The sequence below is a fragment of the Anoplopoma fimbria genome, chromosome 18, assembly GCF_027596085.1.
Source record: "Anoplopoma fimbria isolate UVic2021 breed Golden Eagle Sablefish chromosome 18, Afim_UVic_2022, whole genome shotgun sequence".
Classification (NCBI taxonomy): Eukaryota; Metazoa; Chordata; class Actinopteri; order Perciformes; family Anoplopomatidae; genus Anoplopoma; species Anoplopoma fimbria.
In genome coordinates this window covers 12533435-12558341 of record NC_072466.1, presented here as the reverse complement: position 1 = coordinate 12558341, position 24907 = coordinate 12533435, and the positions used below count along the sequence as shown (strand labels likewise).

Sequence of the window (24907 nt, the reverse complement as noted above, 5' to 3'; positions counted from 1 at the left end):
GTGCCGATGAGCTTGCAGCGCAGCGTCAGCACACAGTGTACAGTTTACTGCTGCTGACTGAGGATCGCATAACCCTTTCTCTCTCTCTCATTGACCCTTGTTTATGATTATAAATAGCAAATAGGCAGCTTTTAAAGTTCCCCTAGATACCTCCCAATGGATAGATTAGCTTTGTTTCAGTCAGGAAGCCACTCATTAGATAAGATCTTAATCTATCCATTATATTTTTTACGGCCTGTAGTGCTGCACTATTAAACATAAGAGCTAGTAATCAGGTGTATATTTAAAAAATTACTTAGTAAAGCTAAGTAATTTAGCATTTCACTCCTGTCACATTGTCAAACTCAAACTGGACAGTTTAAAGGAAAACGGTGCAAAATGATGAATCACAACCAGAGATTTTGGAGTTTTCATTCCACACATTCTTCCTCCTTGTCAAAACATAGGGCCTACGTTACCCACATTGCAACTTGACCATCAACAGTTTTCTCTGAGATTCAGGTTTGTTATGCCAGTAATAATGTAGGTTCGAGATTCTCCCTTCAAGCAAAGAAGAGGGGCGAGCTACAGAGGTTTGTCAGGTCAGTGTTGTAATCTTAACCCCAAACAGACGTTGACTCAAGTGACATCGCTTTCAGCCGTTTTTTCAGATTTCACGGAGCATCCTCTGGAGCCCCAAAGGGCTTCTAATTTTTTTCACATCTTAAAAGCACTCCTCAAGACCTGTAAACAGACTTTGATGTGTAAAATCCGTTGAGCTTTTCTTCAAGTAAGACTATTAATGCAGAATTAACTGGTGTGGTTGGTAGATAATATAGACACTGTGATACAAAAACAATCTTAAACATCTGGATATTCTGCATTCCTCTGGTTGATTAGCTTTTTTTGTATAACATATTTGACGTGTTAGATTGTTAGCACCTCAGGAGAAACAGTTAGTGAAGGTACAGTAACCTGTGTTTACTCAGCGACAACAGAGAAGAACCACAGCCGTTCTGGTTCACAAAGTATATACAAATAATCCCCCTTCAGCTGATTTCATGTGGTGCTCTGACCCCTCAGAAGACAAAAACAAGACAAAATAAGCTGCCATGTTGGAAGTGGAGCCCAAAGAGAGCATGGTGAATATATAGGTAGTATACTACTGTGGCTACTGATTGACTGAAAAGTAAACACTGGAGCTCATAGAAAGAATGCATTCTTTCTCTATTGTTCATACAATTTAACTCCACAGGGAGAGTGACAGATACTGAGTGGTATATACATAAATATGTATCTATGTATGTATTTATGTATGCATGTAGGTGGTTTGTACCATGATACGCAAGAAATTATACAACTTATATTGTGAAATAACTTGTGTGACAGTATAAAGAACATAGTGTGGTCTAATTCTTAATAGACTCACAATTGTAATTATTAATGACTGAAGGATAAAGTATCTTAAGACTCTGGAAACGTTTTTTCTCCAACCCATAATAATAATTTGAGTATTTGAAAATGGGAGGATTTTTACGAGACAAAATCAAATAAAAAAGTGCATTTTTTAAGATGGATCTTACCTTTTTGTCCAGTTTTAGCCAAGTGTAGTAACCTTTGCCATCCATATACTGAAGTCCGAAGTACCAGACTTCACGTAAGCCGATGGTTTTCACCACCTGCACAGCGAAAGGAAATGAAAAATCAATCTTCAATTTCTTTTTTTTTAGTTGATGAATCCATTCATTGCGTAGACAAAATAGTGCCGATCACAACTTCCCAAAGGACAAGGTGGCGTCTTCAAATGTCTCACCAAAAGTCCAGTCGAAAAGTAGATATATGACCAAGAGTTGCAGTAAATCCTCACATTTTAAAAGCTGCAACCTGTGAATACTTTTTTTTTTTAATAATAATTGACTGAAATAATAAAAAAAACTTATCAAAATAGTTGTTGATTATTTGTCAATCAACTAATTGTTTCGTCTCTAAAACACACAAATGGAAAAGCCTTAGTGTTAGTTTTCTACATCACCTGGATACAAAGTCAATACACATATTACAGAAAATATTATTTTCCATCACCTTCTTCACAGATTGAAGGCAAGAAACTTGAGTTCTAATTTGTCGTGGCAGACACATATTGACGTGGTACAATATCAACTAAGAATGTCGATGCAGTTATTTCACAATTTTTTTGCAGCTTTAACATAACATTACTCACAACCAACTCTTCAAGAACACCATCTTTGAGATGATGAAGTATACGTAGCAGCCAACACAAAGAGATGGCACCTCAGAAATAAATCAGGTAACTTTTCCAATAAATGTAAATTAATCACTGATGGTTTCCTTCCAGCACAGCCAGGAGTTATGAAAAGGCCTTTGAAGGCTTTACAGACGCTGGCAAGCCCTGACGATCCAACCTTAAGGTGACATACTCAGGTACCAGCCTAATCTGCTGAACAACCCTCATAGTATTACACATTCCCAGGCCTGAGTATGGACTTGGCTACGGTAACAATACACTCAACTACTGCCAGGAAAAATAAAAGTACACTCTTAAACACAGTACATGTTTGTTGTCTGAAGAAATTTGGCAAATATATGTTTCTGGACATGGAGATGGACTCAAACAATCATTGAAGTACTGGTTTTCTAGAATGTAAGACAGAAATGAGTAAATCCTGACAACTGTCAAGCTACAACTTACATAAACAATGATCAAAATAGTGCAGATTCATTTTCTGCTAATGGGCTGATCAATTTTTGTCACTTATGTCATTCTCTAACTGGAACCAATAATGAGTCTTACAGCTATGTGAGACTGGATGCTTTGATGTAATATCAAAAGCTACATTAGGCTAATCTAGTGAGCCAATATAATATTTACAACCAAATTAAAGCAATATGGAAACATTTTATTTGGAGTAATTCCTAATAACAGTGGGATTCCTTAACAACACTAAAGACTAAATTGAGTGTTTTCTCAACTTGAAGAAACACTCTGCTCACATCTCTCTGTCTGTTGCAATATGCCACAGGACACATGTGCAAGACGAGGGCTGGTCTTTCAGAAAAGTGGTCCTATTGTTCGACCGGTGAGGAGGAGTGATACTGTATAACGAGGGCGTGCTGCATGACCAACATCCTGTCTCTGACTCAAGGAACAGAGTGAGACGGCTGGTTCAAGTCTTCTGTTACTTTCTGGCAAAACTGCAACAGACAAAACTCCTCATTATCAACGTCTACAAGGCAGATAATGAGACTGGTTTTACTTTCAACTTTACTGGAAACACAGAGGAATGTTCTCAGATTAGCAATTTGAGGATAATTTCAAACGATTTTTGTGCAGCTGAGGCAATAAGTGAAAAAACAGTTATAGTTCTGGAATAATCACTTGTGATGCAGAAGGAGTTACTATTTTCCACTGGGCTTCTGAAGGAAAAACCTCAACGACCAGAGGCTCTTTATGGCCTTCAGAGAGGCACAGCAATTTTCCAGCAGCACATGTAGGATTTCATGTTTTTGTGTGTGTGACGTTATGTGGGACAAACTCTGTGCCGGGCCCTTTTTTGAATGCCTCATTGCCAAATTCCCCACCCAGTCACCAGGTGAGGTGTTAGGGTTGCCTGGGAGAAGTTTGAATCAACACATTGGCACTCCGGCCAAGCCCATTCCCAATGATAAGCTCCAGCCAAGGTTAAAATTAAAATCAAACTGTCAACTTTTAGTGGTCAACGCAAAATACAGGGAAGGCTGACCTGTAGGAGTATAAATAACTGGCTCTCATTCAGGGAACTTTTCTGATGGATTGTATTTGGTGCAACAACAACAGGCCCTGAAATAAGAGAGGGAGCATCTCACCTGTAATGAAACTCATAAGGCCTCAGAAAACAATCAGCCCTTTCATGGTGGTTTTGCTTTAGGGTCTACAGAGTGAGAGGCAGAGAAACAGAGCGGGCTTCCGTTCAGACACCTAAATAAAATGTTCTAAAGGGGATAAGCTACCGTAGAGCAGCTTGGTACAGCCTTTGCACTGACAGGGAGGTAAAAATCTAAACCTTTAACAACATTGTACTTCATTTGACAACTAGATAAACTACCTTTAATAACATGCTGTACATGTTATGAACACCTGTTGGCAAAGGATACTGAAAATAGTACAGTTCATTAAAGGAGGATTAAATCTGAATCTGGGGACGCAGGTTTAGTAGACTGACATCGCAGCAGGTTGCTTTGGCAAAGTGCCTTGACTTTAATGAGTTGCTAGGTCGCTTCAAAGTAGGCCGAGAGCTCCGAACACCTAAGATATTTATCCGAAGTAAGATTAATGTTGGGTTAGTAAATTCAATTTTAGACTTTTAGAGAAAGGATAGAATTGAATACACGTTTTACAGCCATACAGTATGAAAGTGACCAGTAGCGATGATAAAGTCTTTATTTATTATCATATCACATTTGCTACGTGCTTACCAGCAGTAAATACCATGTACTCCTAATAGTGTAATTTAGTATATTTACAGGGCTTTACTGAGATGTTTTACTTGTTAGATAGCCAAACTTACTTGTCCAAAATGTAAAATGTATGCTTTTCACTGTAATAAACTTTGGGCAGTTGCTTCCAAATTATCTTTACGATTGTTTTCATCCCTGGAAAAAATAAATCCATTGATATGTATATAATCTAGGAGCCACACTTCTTTTGCAAGCTCCTATAAGTAGAAGCACAAGTCTACCTCATTCTGTCAATGATTTAAAAAACTGTAAACTCAGTGAAACATTCAACACCCCCTTAGACTTGTTTTAGGTTGAAGGAGCAATAGTGCAGTGCCACATAGGAACAGCTTTCATGACTTCAGTCTGCAGCCTCGTCTTACAGCCATCTGACAGACAGTGAAAGTCTCTCTGCCTGGTTTTAGGGCTCTGTGGTGAGAGAGTGGAATGTCACCGGGCTGAAACAGCATTACTCACTTCATCCTCTGGGCTAGCTAACGTGGACTCTCCAGTGACTTGAGAGGGGATACAGCCAGTCAGACCCCAAACAGAGACCAAAACAAACGATGATGTGTGTTTTGTGGTGGTGAAGAAGCAGTGGGTCCTGCCCCAGAATAAATGGGTCTATTGCTGTCAGACCAAACGTTCATTGTGACTGAATATTAAAAGGGACTAATAAAAGGGACGCATGGATGGTCACACACACACACACACACACGCATGCACGCACGCACACACACTCTCTAATTAGCACTGATACTTTTTTGTAAAGGGCCTACGATACTTCAAAGAGTTTAATATCTAAAGTATAGCTCTGCTGCAATACTACATCACAGAAGAAAAGTCGTCAAGCATATATGTTCCCTCTCTTGACATGTGGGTTGGGTGTATAAGTGAACTTGTTTAATATTTTGCTCCTGGCACCTGTCAGCCAGATCCTTCAGACTTCAGTTCAAGACATAATGTTGCAATGTCTTAAGCTGTTTAACATCAACCCTCCTTCTGCTTTTAACCAATCCAAACCTGTTCTCGAGAGCTGCTGCTGAAGGCTTTTGAAACCACATGAATACAGGAGAGAGCATCTGGAGGTTGGGTCGGATGTAACTAACCAGTAAACCCTACTGTAAACCAATGCTGCTGTGATTTCTTTTTTCTAATTGAGGCTCAAGTCAAATGAAACAAGCAGCAGTGAACAGTCATATGGTAGTGAAACTTCGCTGGGGAGTGGTAGAAGGTTCTCTGTAAGAGCATTATGACAGGGACTAAGGTTATGATCAGCGCAGACCACACAGCCATAGCAGGCCTCACACTCGCCCTGGAAATGGGCTCACTGCTGTTACTCAGCATTTCCACAGAGCCTGTCAAAAACGGTGCGAGTGTACTTGTGTCGGTGCAGCCGATTGCTGCCAAAGCACCCGTTTAAAACTAAATTAGGCTACTGACAGACTTCAGGGACGCAACCACTAAATGTCTGTCAAATGGAACTTTAGACCCTGTGAACGGATGCTCAGACTTTGGACAAGTTGTGAAGCTTCGTAGACAGTTCCCATGCTCTAGTCACTAAATTGTATCTTAGCACAAAAATAGAGCACTGTACTGACTCTAACAGCATCACAGGGAGTGAGTGATTATCTGTGGCACACCCCACTAACAGCCATTCTAACAAGTAGGCGGGGGAATTCACCAACGCCTACAAACGAGGAGATGTCAAAGACGAATATCTGGGTCCTCGGCTATGCCTTTCTTTTAAAAAAAACACACAAAAGTGTCATAAGTGCTGACTTGGTCAAAACCAGCCAAAAGACAGCCATACACAAGCAGTGAAATCAATATCACAGTTGACCTCCAGGGATTTTCTGTTTAACATGACTGCATTCAAATGTTTTTTTATTACTAAAATCCCCAGACATGCAGCCACAATACACACAGTTGGCTACACTTGCTATTGAAAAACGAGTTATGCAGGAAGTGGCTAAAACAATGCATTTCCTCCCCCGGTGCTGTCATACAGCCTCAGAGGAGCTCACGCTAATGACATGTCATCTAAATTTGGTTACTGAGCTTCACAATAGAGTTTTACAACTACAAGGAACGTGCAAATAAATAAATAAAAATCTCGCCTAACAATAGTACAGTGACCAGTATCAGGAGCCAGAAGGGTCATGAAAAAATACCCTTTAAAAATACCCTTTTATTGATAACCACATTTGGGGTAATGGACAAACATTAAAAAACATTAATAAACTAACTGAACCAAGTTCAACATTCAATACACACCTGATGAAAGAGCTAACAATCAATTTGAGGGCAGATGATGTCATTCATTTCCAAAATTATTATTTCCCTATGAATAAGACATTATTTCTAAATAAACAAATATGATGAAATGTGAGTGAGATTCCCAAAATAAAAGGTGCCAGACACTATATGGATCATTTATAGTTTCTGTTATTGTGGCCACACCTTTTATTCTCCACTGAGACTGTGTGACTTCCTTCACTAATGCTATTAATGGTTGGTTTAATAAATGTCTCAAGTCCTCTTTGTTCACTTATGTTAAGCTGCAATTTTTCACCACAGAAAACCATTAATAATAACCCCTGAACCTCAGCGGGAAGACGGAGACTGATAAGGACACTTGAAGCCAAAAGCTCCTGTAATCTCGTCTGTAGCAGATAACTTTTCAGACCTCGATGTAATGAATGGAAAGAGCTTTCGGGATGATAATGAGGGCGGACGCTTTCTCCTTTCCTATCACAGACCTCCATTAGTGACGTCAATCTAGTTAGGTAGATGATGACGGTTGAAGAAGTTTGCAAAAATATTATAGAAAAACAGCAGCAGTAGAAATATAAAACAGCAAATTATAGCTTGACGTAAAACACAGATGTACAAATAAGTTTCATTTGTATTTGTGTTCAACTTATATAGATAAAGATATGCTCAACATGAAGGACATTTGCTTTCCTTGCTAAATTGAATGAGAAGATAGATACCACTTTTATGTATGCATTAAATAATTATTTTGATAGGTTAGCTTAGCTTAGCATAAAGACTGGAAACAGAGGTAAACAGCTAGCCCATTTCTGTCCAAATGTAACTAGATCCATCAACTCTAAAGTTCACAGATTAACACAATATATCTTGTTTTTTCCCAAAAAAAACGTGTCAAAATGGCAATTTGCTGTTTGATGGGGAGTTTAATGGACCAACTTCCTGGAGTTTCTGCTGGTTGGCAAGTAAATGATCTCTGCAGAGAAATAGCCCTTTTTGTGTTTTTTGGGGGATTAAACAAACAATGGGTGTTAATTACTGAGCTTTAGAAGTGCTGCTAAGCCGATTCAAACGGATATATCTAACTCTGGATGGTTTTCCCGTTTCCAGTCTTTGTGCTAAGCTCAGCTAAGCTAACAAGTTTCTGGCTCCAGAGTTAGTGGTATGCATCTTCTCATCTAACTGTCAAGAAAGCTCATATGCTGTATCTGTAGAGTTCCTTTAACTCTACAAATAATTTATTGCATATGTATTCCAAAGTACATCTGCTTTTATAATTACCAGTAAACAATGATTCGCTGGCTTGTGATTTATTGTTTCTATACAAATTACTTAATTTTTTATATTTCCACATTGTTTTTTTGAGTTGCACTGTACCTGGTCAAACAGCTGCTTGCCGGTGGTGCTGGGCTGGATGGCAAACTCCAGCTCAGCGTCCATGGTGGTGACGCGAACATTGACCTGTTGAAAAACATGAAGAAACGGGAGTTCAAAAGCTGACCAGAGCAACAGAGAGGTTCTCACAGGTAAGGGCTTATACAGGGTAAAGCATGCCAGACTGCAGAACACTGCTTTGGTGTGTGTGTGTGTGTGTGTGTGTGTGTGTGTGTGTGTGTGTGTGTGTGTGTGTGTGTGTGTGTGTGTGTGTGTGTGTGTGTGTGTGTGTGTGTGTGTGTGTGTGTGTTTGGTAAGGGGGTATATTTGCAGAGTAAACACATGGGGCTCTGTGTTTTACTGCCTTCTCAGAGCCAGAATGATTGAATGGGAATTTTGCTTCAAAATCAGAGGTGTTTTTGGTAGGAATATTCACCTATAGTTCTCCAACTTTTGCTTCTAAGGAACACACGAGTGCTAAGAAACCCCAAATCTAACGCTAACTTATCAAGCCACAAAGAGGCACCATGGATTCAGGATGGATTCAGAAGGCTGGATTGAAGAGAGGAGGCCTAAAATAAGGCAGCTACTTCAGTCATTCACTCCCATTCACAGAAATAAGGCATCTCTTTCAGTTCTCTGGTTAATGATCAATCAGAGTGGCCTGTGTTTACAAAAAAAAGGTGATCCATCTAACAGAAACCTGCTTTATGAGCAGGGAATTTAATGTCCATTTACAGGGATCCACCCCAGTGATTGATGTGCAATTCAAAACCATTACAAATAGCATGACTGGTGCACTGCATTGAATAATAAACTGACGTCAACTGTGAACAATAATGGAGGGAAACAATTATCTGTATTGTAAGTTTGATTAGTAATGAGCAAATGGCATTTCTATTTTGCACAAAGGCCATGCAACAATGCACAAATATTTACAATAGCTGCTTTGAGGTAATGCACATACTGACTCTGTCCTCTGTGGGTACAATGTCAAACGTCTCTGGTATTTGCGGGGGTTATGAACAGACCCTTAAAGTATTGACTGACCTTATTAATGCTCAGTGAAAAGGACACAAAGGTTAGTGGACACAGAGGGAAGAGAGAGAAAGCCTGCAAACAGAGCTCTCCAGTGACATCTTTCATCTCCAGCCCATTGTGAGCAGCGCTGAACAAATTCAATGACGCCCACTGGAAAAGGGACGTCTGAACTGACTAGTCCGGTGATTCAGACCTAGACTGATTCCTATGAAGATACACAGGCTGAGCAACTAACTGACAGGCTTAAATCCAACAGAGAGGGCCAATCCAATCACAGCATTGGATGGAAAGAGCCTCACCACAGTGCAGTCCAGGATATTGTAAGAACGCAGTAGTCTAGACAGTGGATTTTCAAGGATGCCCCATTTGTTTTAACCCACGTGTCTCATGCTTTCAAGTACGGTTAGAAGACTCACGATCCAGGATTTGCTGCAAGGAAAACGTTGCTTTACTAACAAAAACACTACATAGTTTGTAGCTATGTCCTGAAGTGCCATATGTGCATACACTTTAAAACTTTTTGAGTCTAACAGGGAAGCGAATACCAGCTTCAATTCGCAGCTAAAAAAGAGGTGAAGGAGGAGAAACACTGCATTTACTTTACACAGCAAAACAAAGACGCCCTTTCAGCTGCAGTGCCCCAGCAGTGCCTTGCTGTCATCATCTACACCCTAATAGAGCCAGACATTTTAAAAACAAAATGAAGTGATCAGAAACTGCTCAATAAGGTGATAATTTGAATCTCCCCTTGTTGAAACATGATTAAATGATTTGCTCGCAGCAGCTCTGACAGTTTTAGCACGCTTCTCTCAACATCACAGTCTATATTTACAGCAGTTATAGCTGTAGCACCTAGAAAAACACACCCGTACCAGCAGAGAATGGAATATGTGAATATGTGGAGCAGACAAGCTAACAGAAAACCACTGACTGAGTGATATCTGATCTCAAAGTGAGTCCTCCAGTGGTAACTCACAATAAACTGAGGCCATTCAGAGCGGTAAAGAAAACATGACACATATGCTAAAAATATACCGGGCAAGGACCCAGAGTTACACAATGAGCAACTTTAGTCAGAGGAAAGTACAGGCGTTCATATTAAACGTATAAACCCCTGCTTCACAAGTCATTACAGTAATAACTGACTCAGTACTGTCAGCTACAGGAGCAGGGGTTCCCAAATCAAATTTGTTATATAATGTAGAGTTTAATCACATTTTCACACTCTTGGTGGAAGGTAGAAGGTTTTGTAACCAAGAAACAATACTTTTATACTTACAATACTATACAATACTTTTTGTTACATAGAAAAAATATATATATTTATGGCAGTAGTCATCGCAGAGAGTCAGATGGGAAGATTGATACCAATCTCACATCTATACGGTAAATACTCTATGTGTACTGTGGCTACAGCCAACAGCTGATTAGCTTAGGATGTAAACTGGAAACGGCTAGCGTGGCTCTGTTAACAAAAATAGACATTCACTTGTTTAAGTTGTAAAAACACCAAAGATGAAAAGTTGCCCTTTCATAAGGGATTATAGTTTGTGTGTAAATTAGGTCCTAGTTACCTTCGGACAGAGCGAGGCTGTTTCCACCTGTTTCATGTCTCTTTGCTGAAGCTAGGCTAACAATCTCCCGTATCGATATTCTAAACTCTATAAAAACTAGATCACATTGTTCCATGTTAAAGATAGGAACTTCATCATATTAACCCTTTCCCCTTAATCATCAAGGTCCGCAATATAAATTGATGAATATAAAGAAGAAAAGGGACACAAGAAAATAAAACAAGGCAAAGATCAGTGACCTCTCATAAACGCTCTGTAACAACTATACATTGATACCTAGAGCTGAGACATTTAATCAAGTCAACAATAAGTCAAATTACATAATAGGGTACTGATTGATAGTGAATCAATCAAGCCATACTTCAAGAATGCCAAATATACTGCCCTTCCCTGTTCCTTATGATCATGACCTGTATGTCCTTACTTCACACTCTTCAATGGGGAGGTTAAGGAGCTGCTCAGGGTCACGTTAAAGGAATGAGGTGGTCATCAACTCTGTAGTTAAACTGTGAATAGGTTGCACTGCATTCTTCAGTCAAGACCATTCAATATTCCACCCTCTGCGTGGCTTTACAAGAGCCTTTAGCAACAGGAGTCACCATGGAGACTCTACTGAAATTATTCTAGAGTAATATAACCGTAAACGACGGCTACTTTTGAGAGAGAAGAAGCCCATTGTGTCCTTTATTGTGTATATATTGTATTTTCACATGTTCTGTCAGTATTAAGTACATGCATATCGTTAGAGGAGAGTTATATGACTTGTTGCCATTTTTGGATTTGTGAATCAGGTCTTGAGGGTGTTCCAGGAATGATTGAGTTATCAATTATTTAAAGGAACAAATACTAACAATGGGACTGGACATGTAGGGGAAACACCCATCCATGTTGATCGTGGCCACGCCTTGTAAGGTTTGTGTCACTGGGCTGTGACTGAAAGGAAACAGGATTCTGGGAGAGCTAGGGAGAACGCTGTCCTTTACTTCTGACGATGTGTCATTCAGATAAGTTAAACATGAGTCACACAAGCACCAATACAGGAGCCTAAACTACTCCATAAATCTGGTCAAACGTATTGCGGCTGGGCGTCTTGGTCTTCTGTCATAAAGTTTCTCCATTTACAAACAATGTTGGAATGTTTGATTTCATGCCAGGTATCTGAGCTTAAATAATTCAGTGCCTGTAGGTTTCAGTGCCAGATATCATCAAATTTAAGGCAAATTGCCATTTTTATCTGTTTTTAATTTTTACAACAGTTACGTAAGCAATAATCTCCTAAACTTCTCCATAACCTTTGTAGGTTTTCAAAACTGCTCAACCTCATTTGATGTAAGGCTACAACATTTATAAATTAGATCTCACCCTGAAATTTAGTTTTACAGATTTCTGGAGGGCACTGCATTGTATTGTATTAGATATCAACACAGGACGCTGTTTTCAGATTTAGCACATCATGTACATAAGGCAGGTATCTCACACAAAAAATATGTATGAATCAAATCACTTGCCTTGAAGATACAAATGCATTTTCCCCAAAGTCTGTTGTATGTTGTATGAGTAAAAATGTTAAAAGCTAAAACTTGGTGATGTGCCTTAAGACTTTCCTGTAATGACAATTTAGTTTTCCCAAATATTTACCGGTTACAATGGCATTAGAATGTTCTGGTCCATAAACAAAAGGTGCCATTGAAAATGACCCTTACCATGATATTGTAAGTACAAGCAAATGAAGACTACTGATGGTATTTTTTGCTATAAAACAGGATGAATAAAGCTTGTATTAGAAGGTGAGACATAGTACTAAATATCTCTATTCCACTTACATATGATGTTTAACATGATATTATACAGATGGGTAGGGAATCAAACTGGAGCTGAAACAATTATTTAATTAAGTTTCCAACAATTTTGATAATCAATTTATTGTCTTAGTCATTTTTTCAAGAAAATGCTGAACAATTTCTCTCTAACAAGTTAAGAATTTTGCTGCTTTTCTTTGTCATATGGCAAAGAAAATTGGACGTCAGAACAAGTAAATTGAAGGCATCACTGTGGGCTTGGAGAAATTGTATATGGCTCTTTCTTTAATGTATAGACTAAAAGACTTATGGATCAATCGAGGAAATAATCAGCAGATTAATCGACAATGAAAATGATCATTGTTCAGCCCTAAAGTAACATAATGCTCATCTAACTGTAGCTTTAGGAATTGTCACCCCTCATCCCACACCAGGCTTAAGCAACTGACTCTAAGGAAACTAATCTAATTACACACTTTTCACAGAACTCAAAATATAAACCCATATTTACATTAATCACCATGGTTAAATTTAGCATTTGCAGGATTAATTTGAGAGGATGATGTCCTATTGATATTATTCATGCTATGATCCAAAGGCTGCGTCAGTCATGGGGCCACATGTTGAACAGTCAGTAAACCAGAGGACAAAAAAAAAAAAAAAAAAAAAAAAAAAAAAATCAATGCTTGTATTCTTTTCTTGATATCATGGAAAAGAAAACAGTCTCGCATTAACGTCCAAAACGGCTGTTTTGTGGCAGCTGGACTCGGTGTGCTGCTGCTATCTGACATTAATGATGTCATTTCCACGGCGACGTTCATGACAACCATGAGGCCGTTCTAAACAAACCAACAACAGACTTTATGACACTGACCGGGCTTTAGTCATTGTCATCACAATACGCTGCTCTGTTCAGCAGCAACCTGTCTCTGTAAGGACCTGAGCAGTTAAACAGCAATTCATGCTTCTATTTTCCTCTTATTTACTAAAAAAAAAATTGGAATCCTGTTTTACTTTTGTTACTTATCAAACTTATTAACTGTATGATTTGGGCATCTTTGGGCTTTCTATTCTACTTTTTAAATAATGAACAGGGAATAAGAAAAAGGACAATATGTTTCATTCATATTCACGTACAGCACATTTCCAATGTCATTTTCCTTAATATGGAATACCAGACATAGGCTGTTATGCTAGAAATGTTAAAACAATGAGGTTAGGGAGGGACTTGCTCCATGTGCATCTGTACAGTTTGAAATAGCTGGGGTGGGGCAAAATGAGTCAAGAATACTTGAGGGCAAATATTGTTCAAATATAGAGCAGCTTCATCAAATAATGTCTCGTTTTGTCTTTTTACTGCTTTTTTGATGATGTAACGTCATTGATACCCTAAATACTGTAAGTCACAATTTTCCCCATTTTCCCCAAGACTCCATGATGACTGTGGGACGCCAATGTTTAAGTGGGAAGCAACCCCAAATTTCAGCCTGGAAAATAACTTCAAGAGACCCAGAGAGAGCCCTGTATTCATCATAAACTAAATAAACAAGACATTTTCCACCCCCCTTCATTATGACGATGCACAAGTGTACAACATTATAGAGAATGACGTCAGAGACACAGATCCTGTGACTATGACTGTAAGAACATTACAACAGTGTCTAAATGTCAATGTCTAAATATAAGACTCACTATTATTGTTTGTAGCGACATGGATGGTGTTGACTAAAACATATGGGTTACCCCCAGGATATGAGAAGGGCATGTGATTTGAGCGACATTCCCCTTTAACACAGACCCTACTGACACTGTAAGTTTCTGAGACAAATGAATACAATCAGACCAGTTAAAATCACACTGTTCCGGTCGTGATTAAGTCGTGATAAATGTATTCTTGTTTAGTTTAAACTCTTGTGTTTTGTTTCTGGCTCATTGACTGAGTTTAAAAGTTCAATAAATGTAAATTAAATTGACAAATGTGATCGCTCAGCTTCAAAGTTAAAGAAACTACTCTGATTGCATCTCTTTAAAGTTTGTCACTCCCAGTAAGTGATTTAAGATTTCTTTATCAAATTAGCAATAACAAAGTCCCCCAATTTGCAGCTAAAAATGAGCCGTCACCTCTGATCTGATTTAAAGACTCACTCAGCATCATTCACTGTGTCACTTATTCTACAGTTGAACACAAACCCAAGTATTGTTACTCTTTAGTTTGCTTGATTATTGTCTTGATTCGGTGAAACTTGACTCCCTATAAATTAGTGATACAACAAGCTGTGACTGTAAATAACCATAAATAAAAAAGACTACTTACCGCTTTGGGCATTTTTCTGTTCTTTTCCTTGCTCTGTGCGAGGAGCTGTTAAAATAAAAAGTGTTTCCAAAGAAGAGACCTGTGCTCCGTGTGTCCTCCTGGAAAGAGAGAAAGAAGAGAAACGAGTTTCAGCCTCTTTGGCGTTACTTAAACCCGCGTGAGAGCAGCTCGGCACTCCTGCGGGCGACAGTCATCGGGATGAATCACCGCAACAACCAACAAGCTCACCGCGGTTATCTAACATGCCACAGGAAGTTACCCCGTCCACTTCAAAATAAGAGTCTGCTCACTTCTGATCATTTGTATTCCAAGTCCTGCCAAGATTCCTGAGCCCAATCTTGACTCAGTAAACCTTTAACCAACCCCCATTTTAACCTTTTACGTTTTCAATTTGATGTTTAAACTTAACAATATCATTGCAACAAAGAAGTTTGTTAGATACCTAAAACCAACTAACCTAACGGGTGAAACAGACAATCATATTTTCAATATTGTGTGATACCTCAATAATCTTTTTTTAATAATCATCTTGACTATAAAATGTTCGACAGTAGTGTAAAACATTCATCGCAAATTCTCAGAGACGTCTTGCATTGCATAGTGTGTCTGGCCAACAGACTAAAACCCAAAGATATTACATTTTAAGTGAAAAGCAGACAATCCTGACATTTCAGAAGCTGGAACAAGAGAAGGTTAGACATTTTTGCTTGAAATATGACTGTAAGGGCTTCAACTAATGATTATAAGTTTTTTTAATTAAGCTGTCAAATATATATTCTATAAATGTAATACTCATTTAGTCTATAAAATATCTGAATGTAGTGAAAAATATCCTTCACAAATTATATGAGCCCATGAAGACATTCAAACATTTTGTTTTTCCAACCAACAGTCCAAAACCCAGAGATACTCAATTTTCTTTCACATTAATTAACAAAGAAAAGCAGCAAATTATTACATTTGAGGAGCTAAAATCTAGTATTTGTTTGCTATTTTTGCTCAATATATGACTTACATGATGTAATAAAAAATAGTTTTGAGTCGATTGACTAATTCATTGATCTACAAATCAACAATAAAAGTTTGGCAACAGTATATCTGAGTGAGACCCTAAAGAAATGCATCATTTTGCAATAATAAAGACTTCTGTCCATCAAGTACCATTCATTTCTCATTATCTCTTTTAACAGTGTATACTCAAGCCCTTTAATGCTTTACTCTAAAATATTTTATTCTGAGATTTAACAGCGGAAGTCCATCAAGTCTATTTTACCTTGACACCGTCGAGTCACCTACAAACCAGGCAGGTTACATTTGGTACTCAACGTGTCTCACCCACATTGATAAAAGTTATAGTCCCCACCCTGCTCTGTTTAAGTCTTTTATTTTCACCACTTCTGTTGCTAACAATTACAAACAACTTAGATTAATGGACGCCATTTAGACTGACTGTGCGTCACCTAATAAAGTCGCTTTGAGAGGCGAACACACACTTTATTAAACCACAGATTACCACCAGTGGTCAGGGACAAGGACACAGCCGCATATAACCTTTTAAGGTTGTAATAATGATACAAAATCGAAACAAAGTGATGATTCCCAGGGTACATTTCCACTGGAGCGGTGCGTCTGTGTTGTTGGTACACACCCACAGCCACGGTGCAACGACTGAAGCTCAGCAAACGAGAAAGTCCACCTCTATGATCGGCAACGAAGGAGGACGTATATTTCACAATAAAACAAATCGTTCAAAAACTGTTTGCAGATTCAAACCTCTTGCTTTAATAATAATAATACTACTACTACTAATAATAATAATAATGGTGCCCTTTGTGCAGGAGCTTCCTTCTGTGCTGCATTCATCCTCACTGTAATCCCACAGACACCTGTTGTGAGATTTGTCTCCTTTGTGCAGAGTGCGCCGGAGATAAAAAAAAAAAAAAAAATAAAAGTGTGTAAAGTATGTTTTTCCCACAGCTCCGAGCTCGCTTCACTCAGTATAAGATCAAGGTGTCTCATTGTCTTACCTGAACTGAAGAGGGTTAGAGATGAGACGACTGTCCGAAGCCCACAGCAGCAGATTGCCCTCTCTCCTCTGTCTCAGACTGGCGCAATATGGCGCTCATCAATCCCGCTGCGGTGATCCTGTTGCTTCTGTCACCGGTAGGCTGGAGGAGCAGGTTCACAACTGCGGGTCCGTGGACCTGCCGTGGGACACCGAGGGGCTCCCCCCGCAGAAACCCGACTGTTTCATCATTTTTAATTCGGAATTTCCCCACCTACAGCAGGGCATTTTTGTTGTTTTGAATCAAGAACCACATCAGTGAGATAATTATAACATTAGGGGCATGGAAACCTAAAGTCCGAAACTTAAAAAGGTCAAGATTGCAACTTAAATGTGAACTAAGTTTGCTATCATGAAAACATATTGTACAGTTAGTTGAAAGTAAGAAAGCTTATGGCTAATCCATGGTAATACATGTGGTCTCTCTGTGTGATTGTGTCTAAATACATTAATGATGGTTTCAACATACACCATTATAAAAATGATCATTTTCACTGATACCTGGCTTGTAATTACCCCAACTAATAATATAACATTAATAAAACATTTCAGCTACTTGTATGTTCATCTAAATGTATCTTTTATAGATACAAATGAATAATTTCTTTATCATCAGACTACTATTCTATTATGCATGTGTTCTATTTTGGGATTTTCACAGACAATATGTGACACACTTTGACATACATAACATTTAAAACGTAAAGTAAATATAGGCCTAAAGTCCATATTATTCTCCATGAATCAAGTCATATCACATACTGTATTTTACGTGTATTTATCACACTTTTAAATATGATTGACAGATTCTGCCGAGTATTTTCAACTAGGCGTACTTGGCTGAAAATGGTTTGTTCAAAGAAACGTGTTTTTTTTTTTATTTGTGTAAGTCAGTTTAGCTGAGGTAAAAACATTAATCTCAATACAATTATTTGAATAATAACTGTTAATACAACCCATGAGTCTAGATAAATACATTGAAACCTCATGTACCAGCTTTGTAAAGACTGAGGTCTCACCTGTCCTGAGAACTGATGTAACACAGCACAAACTTTTTTTGTTTCACAGTAGCTCACTAGGGAAGAGTTCGTCATCCGCCCTGCAGAGAACCAGAGGAAGTGCTGCCAAGCGAGAGGGGTGGCGTCATAGGTGAGCTGGCCAATGAGGTGACGGGATTAAAATAGAGCCGTATATATCGGAGGTTAGACCTACTTTTCATCATAACACGAAACCAGAGTGATGTGACAGCCCTGCCTTGTACTACTTAAACGGCCATTGTCACCACTTCCATCATCATTATAAGCCCTTCCTTAAGAATAAACATTTTTGAGACTACTGAAAATAAATTAAATATGTCTGGGAACGTCCTTGATACATCAGTTGGTCATTTAAGAAAATATAGCCTGTTCATATAGTCATTTATTAAATAAAGTACCCAAACACAAAAAACAATATGATTTTAAAAAATGAGGATGATAAAACAGCCATTAACTTAAATAACCTTGTTTTATTATTTATAATTTAGCAGAGGAGTCTGTCAGAGCAATGCAAATCATTGTTGAATTTGCCTGTTACAGCATCTGAATGAACTGTTTGCAGAGTGATGCCTGATGCAAATAGATCACATTTAAAAGGAAGCACTTTGAATGGTCCTCTAACTATTAAACATGTTGCTTACCTCCTGTGTGACTTAAATCTCTTTCTTTGAGTCATTATTTTTAAGATAAAGCTTTGTATTTGTCTGATTTGCTATGTTTGGCGTTTGGAAAACCCACCATCAACCAGGATTGTTCTGATGACTAGTAAAATGGACAAATATGATGCATGCCTGAAAGAAAAGGGTTGTTTTGAATAGCTATCACAAAAAAGGAAGTCAATGATTAAATACTAGAATAACGTGATTTCAAAGCTGCAACAAAAAATATCAGGAACAGCAACGTTTTTGTGTTTAAGAACTTCAGATCTTCCTTTGGCAGCAAATTGTAGATGCACAATAAATATCTTCATACAATGCATGCCAAGTCTTTTCATCCCAGTTTTATTGGTTTTTAAATGACTGAAACTTCTCACTGCTGTAAGATCTAGATATCTAGGAAAATAAAAAAGTGACTTCTCTTCATACTGCACAAGCAAACAAATAAATTAATATTAAGGGATAATACAAAATTGCATTGAATTTTCCACTATTTCACAAATTCCCAATTAATCATTAAAATCATAATACCAATTTTAAGAGTGAGACAATGACTTGTGATCACAGAATAATCCTTAAAACACTAGAACTATCTGTTCTTAAAAATAATAAAAAATAATAATAAAAAAACATACACTTGCATTACATAAGAAGCAATTAAATTAAGTTTAGTCAGTGTAACAAAGCATTTTATTTTTGAGAATGCATTCGTGCCCTTGACCTCGCTTAGTGCATCATTATTACTGTGTCTCTTTGAACATCTCCATTCTCTTCTGGACGGCCTCATGGATGATATCTGAAAGACAGAGAGAGACAGGATGAGGAAGTTTCTGTGTGCAATATGTTTGTCATGAATTACTACCTCTGGTATGTTTAAAAGGAACCACTAGATGGCACTCCAACAATGTCTATGTCCTGATGACCCCTGGAGGAGGATTTGTGAAATACCTTTCAGCTGTCAGGGATAATAACATGAGCCTCTAGAACATGTTGATGACCTCCAACAACTTGGAAGAAGATTATGTTTATATCTATAATGTTAGTTTTTTGTAGCTGGAAAGCTCAAAAGGCTAAAAGTAGATGAGTAGCAGTCCTACATTTTGGGACTATAACTAATTAATAAGAATGTGTGCAAGTCAGTTGACACATATCTTGGGTATCAGACAATTTTAAATATTTATTAAAACTATAATGGGGCAGGTAGTATTTTTCTATTTGTTGCTTCTTTGGAACAAATGATATGTTTTATGTTGTGACAGATTGTGGCTTACACAGTTTGTGTACAATCTTGTGTACACTGGGGATTTATTCTAAACAGCAGAATAAATATATTGTACTCCCTTACTGTCCAGCAGATGTCTTGCTGTGTTTCTCTTCTCCAAACTGTTGTTAACTTCAGCCATCAGCCATGGGATGAAATTAGTCTCAATATCTGGAAATTAGCAACCACAAATTTGAAAAAAGATTAAATACTCGTATCAAAATCATGTACAGAGTATCAATGAGCTCATCTATTACAAGTCAGTTGATGCTGGAGAGCAATGCAGCAAAGGCTGACCTTTCTCCACAGGGTCGTAAAAGTAGCCGTGGCTTCTCAGTGAGGTAAAGACTGCAGGTAGGAGGTCAGACAAGTACTGCTGTGTGTACGCCCGGGAAGCAATCTTCTCTGCAATCTCTTTTTCTTTCTTCAGCACCTCCTTCTGCTGGGCAATTCTACGCTCCTGAGGTCAGAAAAAAGCAATTTTTTTTAAAAAGCACACAATGTTCTTTACAGAATCCACTTTTTATAAGAGCTCTTATATCTGCATTAGGTGGTTGTTGTTCCTCTAATAACCAATCATCTAGCACACTGCACCAGATGCTTTGAAGGACAGGCTGCGCCAACCGGTTGTTTGCTTGAAACCATTAGCAGGACAACTAATAGTCATAGTCATCCACTTTTGAGCAGACAAGGAAGAGACCACAACCTTCAGAAAGTACAATAAAAAAAACAATCTGGAAAAAAATAAGAAAAACAAGAGAGTCACTATTTGTTTGACAAGTGGTCTCTGGGACAAAAAAAATACAACAATGAACAAGTAGCAACACAGATAGAGACTGATTTCATGGATTATATTGCTCCCAAATTATAAGGATTATTCTTAAAAAGGTCAGTGATAACCCACTGATGTAGCAAAAATGTAATTTGCAGTTAGGAAAACGTAGCTAATCTGCTTTATCGCAACTATAAGGTTTTGGTTTAATCATATTTGACTGACAACTGGAAATGGTAAATGATAAATGGACTTGTACTTGTAAAGCGCTTTTCTAGTCTTCCGACCACTGCATGTCATTAAACCCTTCACACCCATTCATACACTGATGGCATAGGCTACCATGCAATACTCATCAGAACTATCTAATCATTCATATACATTCATACACCGTAGACACATCGAGATGGACTAGCTTCTAAATTGAAGGACGACCTGGCTCTACCACTGAGCCAGAGCCTGTATCACCCTGGCAACATCAACAGCCAAGTAAGTCTAATAGGTTTTGTAAGTCTGATACTTCTGCTGTTAAAACTGAATGGAACAACTGCTATGACCTTTATTCCAACACAAGCAAGACACCAGCAAGGGGAACACAGAGAAAACACACAATCCAGAAATCTCTCTTGTGAAAAAAAACATAGCACATGACACTGGGGCAATGCTTGTAGAACTGAAGGAACCAAAGGAAATAGCAAAATCCCAACTGTATGTTCAGGATCGATGTTTTCATGGCATTACTGGTTTCCCCTTTTTTTTTTCAAATTGGGCGAGACTTTTTTCCTATACAGTGATTTAAAATGAATTTTCAAAATGTTACGTACTTTCTCCTCACTGTGGCGTCTCTCCTGCTCCTGAAGCCTCATCACCTCTGCCAGCTCATTATTACGGAGCTCTTCGAAGGCCCTCTGCTGGGCCCTCAGACAGGCCAGCTCCTCATCCTCCATCACCTCCAATAGAGACTGTTCTATTGTCTTACCGACCAGGACCTCCAACACTGGTTGCACCTCCCTGTCGAAATCAAACAACTGCAGAAGAAAGCAGTCATAAGTGGTTTGAAATTGTGAAACTGAAAACATTAGGTTTGATTTATCATCCCAAAATAACGCTCCACCAGATCAACAGAAGACCTTATTCAACAATAAACTGGGCTTTGTGTGTAGAAGTGCCTCAGAGGAGTTTCCCCTTTAAATAGAACAGGTCTACTACGTTTTACTAGAACTATATTAAGGCCATCAAGTCTGTAAAGTGTGGCCATACCTCCCACTTGGATGACCTACCTCTCCCTCCTCTATCTGGGTTTCAACATCTTTCCCAGATTTGGCAGGTATGAAGAGTGGGGTTGCTGGTTTGTCCAGGAAAGCATCAGTCTGGCACTCGATATCTTTAGCCACTATAACGTCACTCAATTCTTCGAGATAATGCTCTGAAAGTCAAGAGTATTACAAAATAGCCTTTGTTTCCAACAGCACTTTTGAAAAAACTCATAATGAATTGAATATAGTACACATGTCAAGAGACCCATACCTTACCTGTTTGTATATCGATGTGTTTTCTGCCCTGCAGGGCCTCCGGCGTCCTGGTTCTTAACTGTTCCCTGGCTTGTTTACGAGCAGCGGCTCTCCTCCTGATCTCCTGTTGTCTTTGTACTTCAACAGGGTCTGGCTGAGCCGTCTGTCAAAGGTGGACAATATACGAGATAAATGGCAGAAAGAAAGGCAAACCTACCAGGCAAATGGTTATTTCATACTTACAGTTGGTATGATGTGTTGGGCATAAGTGTTTCCTCTGACAACACGACGGTCATACATAATGTTTCCATAAGTACTGTGTGTCCTACATTGTCAAGACAAAACACAGCGCAGTCATACAATCAGCTCATTTAGTAGCTGACCCTGTTTGCTTTAGAGATGCTGATCCATGTTGTTCTGGTATCAGACAGTTTAATAAGGTGGAATAAGAGATATTTTTCAGGGATTTAATTTAGTCTGGTAACACATTGGTGGAGGAAGTACAGAGAGAATCTAAAAAATAATGACACTACAGTACAAAAATGACTTTATTCAAAATAGTATTTTGACCAAAACTTGTTTTCAGGAAAATGTTGTAAAAGTATTTAAGTAGAAGTACTCATTGTGCTGATTGGCCCTTTCCTGAGTGTTACATCATTATATAAATGATATTATGGGACTTTAATTATTGATTAATTAATGTTTAGGTATCATGGTTTCAAAGATCAAATACTATATTGTCATCATGCAACACTTGGGATGCACAACAAAATGCAGCAACACGAGATAAAGAAGATTAAAAAACATGAAGTTCATTCCTGTTGTGCACTTTTTGAATTTGCAGCAAGCAGTAACAAAAACAATCCTGTGAACTGTAGTAAAATGTTGACTTAGACTTAATTGTGACGTGGGTTATCCAGGTCACGTATGCTATGGTAGCTAGTTAGATCTATCTGCCCATATGTAAGGCTAGCTGCACAGAAGCAACGTTAGCAGCTAGCAAAATCATAATCAGCAGACATACTGTTCAGACGGAGGCTCTCTGTATTTGGATCGGTTCTCTACGGGTCGGGGGCGACTTGAGAAGATGTAATTCCCGTTTGGATCTCTCTGGCTGTGTGAAACAAAAGCCATTTTCTACCAGAAACTACCAGGTAGCGTAACGTGTGTTGTTATAATTAGCAAGTTAACGTCAATGTTTGGAAGCCAACAGGCTAGCAACGCCACCAACACGGGAAGACCCAACGAACTGTTGTTGTAGCAACCGTCTCCAGGAAGTGTGACGTTGATAGAGCGGCCTCTACGTCACTTCCGTTAAAAACAGACGCTATAAAGCGCTGTATTTCTTCCACGATTAACTACTATAACGTATTTTACAAGTAGTATTTATAGTATAATTATTATTACTACTAAAACGGTACCTATTACAACTACTATTGTTACCACCACTAATTCTGCTGCTGCTCATCCTTACTTATCCTACTAATACTACCACTAAAAGTTATATTAATAACAATAATAATAATAATATAAGTATCCATTTTAAACTCAAACTCAAGGTGCAATAGTAGCTGTTCTGTCCTGCAGATGGAGTTTTTTCCTGGTTGTAGCTGTCTAGATTGTTATATTTATTTATATCCTGAGTGCTTCTCATTCATGTAGGAATTAGAATTGAAAAATGCATTCGTAACCTTGTAATTGTTTGTATAATAACAAGCAAAATGCATCGTGTGGTGAGACTATTTTGTAAAGAACTAAATCAATATATAAACAAACTGTAGTGACCCCCGTTGCCTATAGAAAAAAAGGCCACCACGGTTGCTGATTGCTTTCGAAATGTCCAGTTTCCAAAATAAAGGTTATTTATTACTTACAATCGCAGGGTTTCCGAAAACCCTCCTCATTATATTACCTCTTTCCTAATTGACATCGGCACTACGCCCCCAAGTGGTGGGAAGTTTAAGAAAACAAAACAATAACAAAATGGCTCTTACACAAACCTTTTACAACTGTAACACAACCAGAAGAGCCAACGGGCATACTGTATAGTACCGTAGTGTAGGAACAAAGCTTTTTTTTTTTTAATAAACTGTCACCTGCTCTATTGGTTTTTTCTTGTTCTGTTTCTACACATTTCATTTCTGAGTATAACATATTGATGCAAGGACCACTTCCTGTACAGAGAAGTCAAAAGATGAAAACAAAGTAAATATTACAGGTCACGTTTTTAACTGGTATTCTATCTATACAATTTTCCTTACATTGTGGTGGTGATAACATATTTTATTGTGAGTTGCAGTGCAGGCTTGACATCTCTTGCCCTCTCTTACATTTTTTTTGTACCTAAATGTTGTACAAGGAAAACAAAACTGTGCACTTGAAAAACATTTGTTTTGCTCAAGTAACACTGAACTGTGGGCGGCAGGAGGCATTTAGTAAAGGAAAGCAGAAACTGAACTCTAGATGATGTTAACCACAGAGAGCAGGTTCAGCTCGACGAAAAGTGTCAAAGAAAAATAGGGCACCAAGTGTTGAAACTAGACTGTATCTGTGCATACAAAGGTTAGAGCTCTGTGGTCAAAGTGACGACTGAACTGGCACTTTTGTTCTCCATATCAGATATTTCATGGCAAAGATAATTTTACCCTCGTTTTTGCATGTTTGATTTGTAAAATAATAGACCACAATGGATTGCAAATTTCCCCGCTGCGGGACTAATAAAGGATTATCTTATCTTATCTTATCTTATCACAAAA

General features: G+C 38.3%; 2 protein-coding genes across 3 annotated transcripts in view; both read right to left on the bottom strand.

Moving 5' to 3' along the window:
• ezrb (ezrin b) overlaps positions 1-17050 on the bottom strand; it is a 32901-nt gene extending 15851 nt beyond the window's left edge. The window contains exons 1-4 of one of the 2 annotated variants that reach the window (XM_054618325.1): positions 16877-17050; positions 14850-14947; positions 8125-8208; positions 1563-1658 (exon numbers count right to left, since the gene is read on the bottom strand). In XM_054618325.1, the coding sequence (XP_054474300.1) occupies positions 1563-1658; positions 8125-8208; positions 14850-14861 (192 nt within the window). In that variant the 5' untranslated portion in view covers positions 14862-14947; positions 16877-17050. Of the gene's footprint in view, positions 1-1562; positions 1659-8124; positions 8209-14849; positions 15047-16876 lie in introns of those variants that run through there. The other variant, XM_054618326.1, reaches the window with a different exon arrangement.
• A 2246-nt stretch (positions 17051-19296) lies between these two features.
• On the bottom strand, positions 19297-23386 carry rsph3 (radial spoke head 3). Its single transcript, XM_054618939.1, has 8 exons — positions 23176-23386; positions 22395-22476; positions 22173-22314; positions 21921-22066; positions 21465-21668; positions 20166-20328; positions 19953-20039; positions 19297-19403 (listed from the first exon to the last, which is right to left on the bottom strand). The coding sequence occupies exons 1-8, from the start codon at positions 23283-23285 to the stop codon at positions 19348-19350; spliced, it is 990 nt and encodes a 329-aa protein (XP_054474914.1). The 5' UTR covers positions 23286-23386; the 3' UTR covers positions 19297-19347.
• Between the last annotated feature and the right edge of the window lie 1521 nt (positions 23387-24907).

Coding starts and splice junctions, on each gene's coding strand:
- rsph3 (XM_054618939.1), bottom strand. CDS start 23,285: ATGGCTTTTGTTTCACACAGCCAGAGAGATCCAAACGGGAATTACATC. Junction 21,669..21,920: donor CCCAGATAGAGGAGGGAGAG/GTAGGTCATCCA, acceptor TTTCTTCTGCAG/TTGTTTGATTTCGACAGGGA. Junction 20,329..21,464: donor GACGCCACAGTGAGGAGAAA/GTACGTAACATT, acceptor TTCTGACCTCAG/GAGCGTAGAATTGCCCAGCA.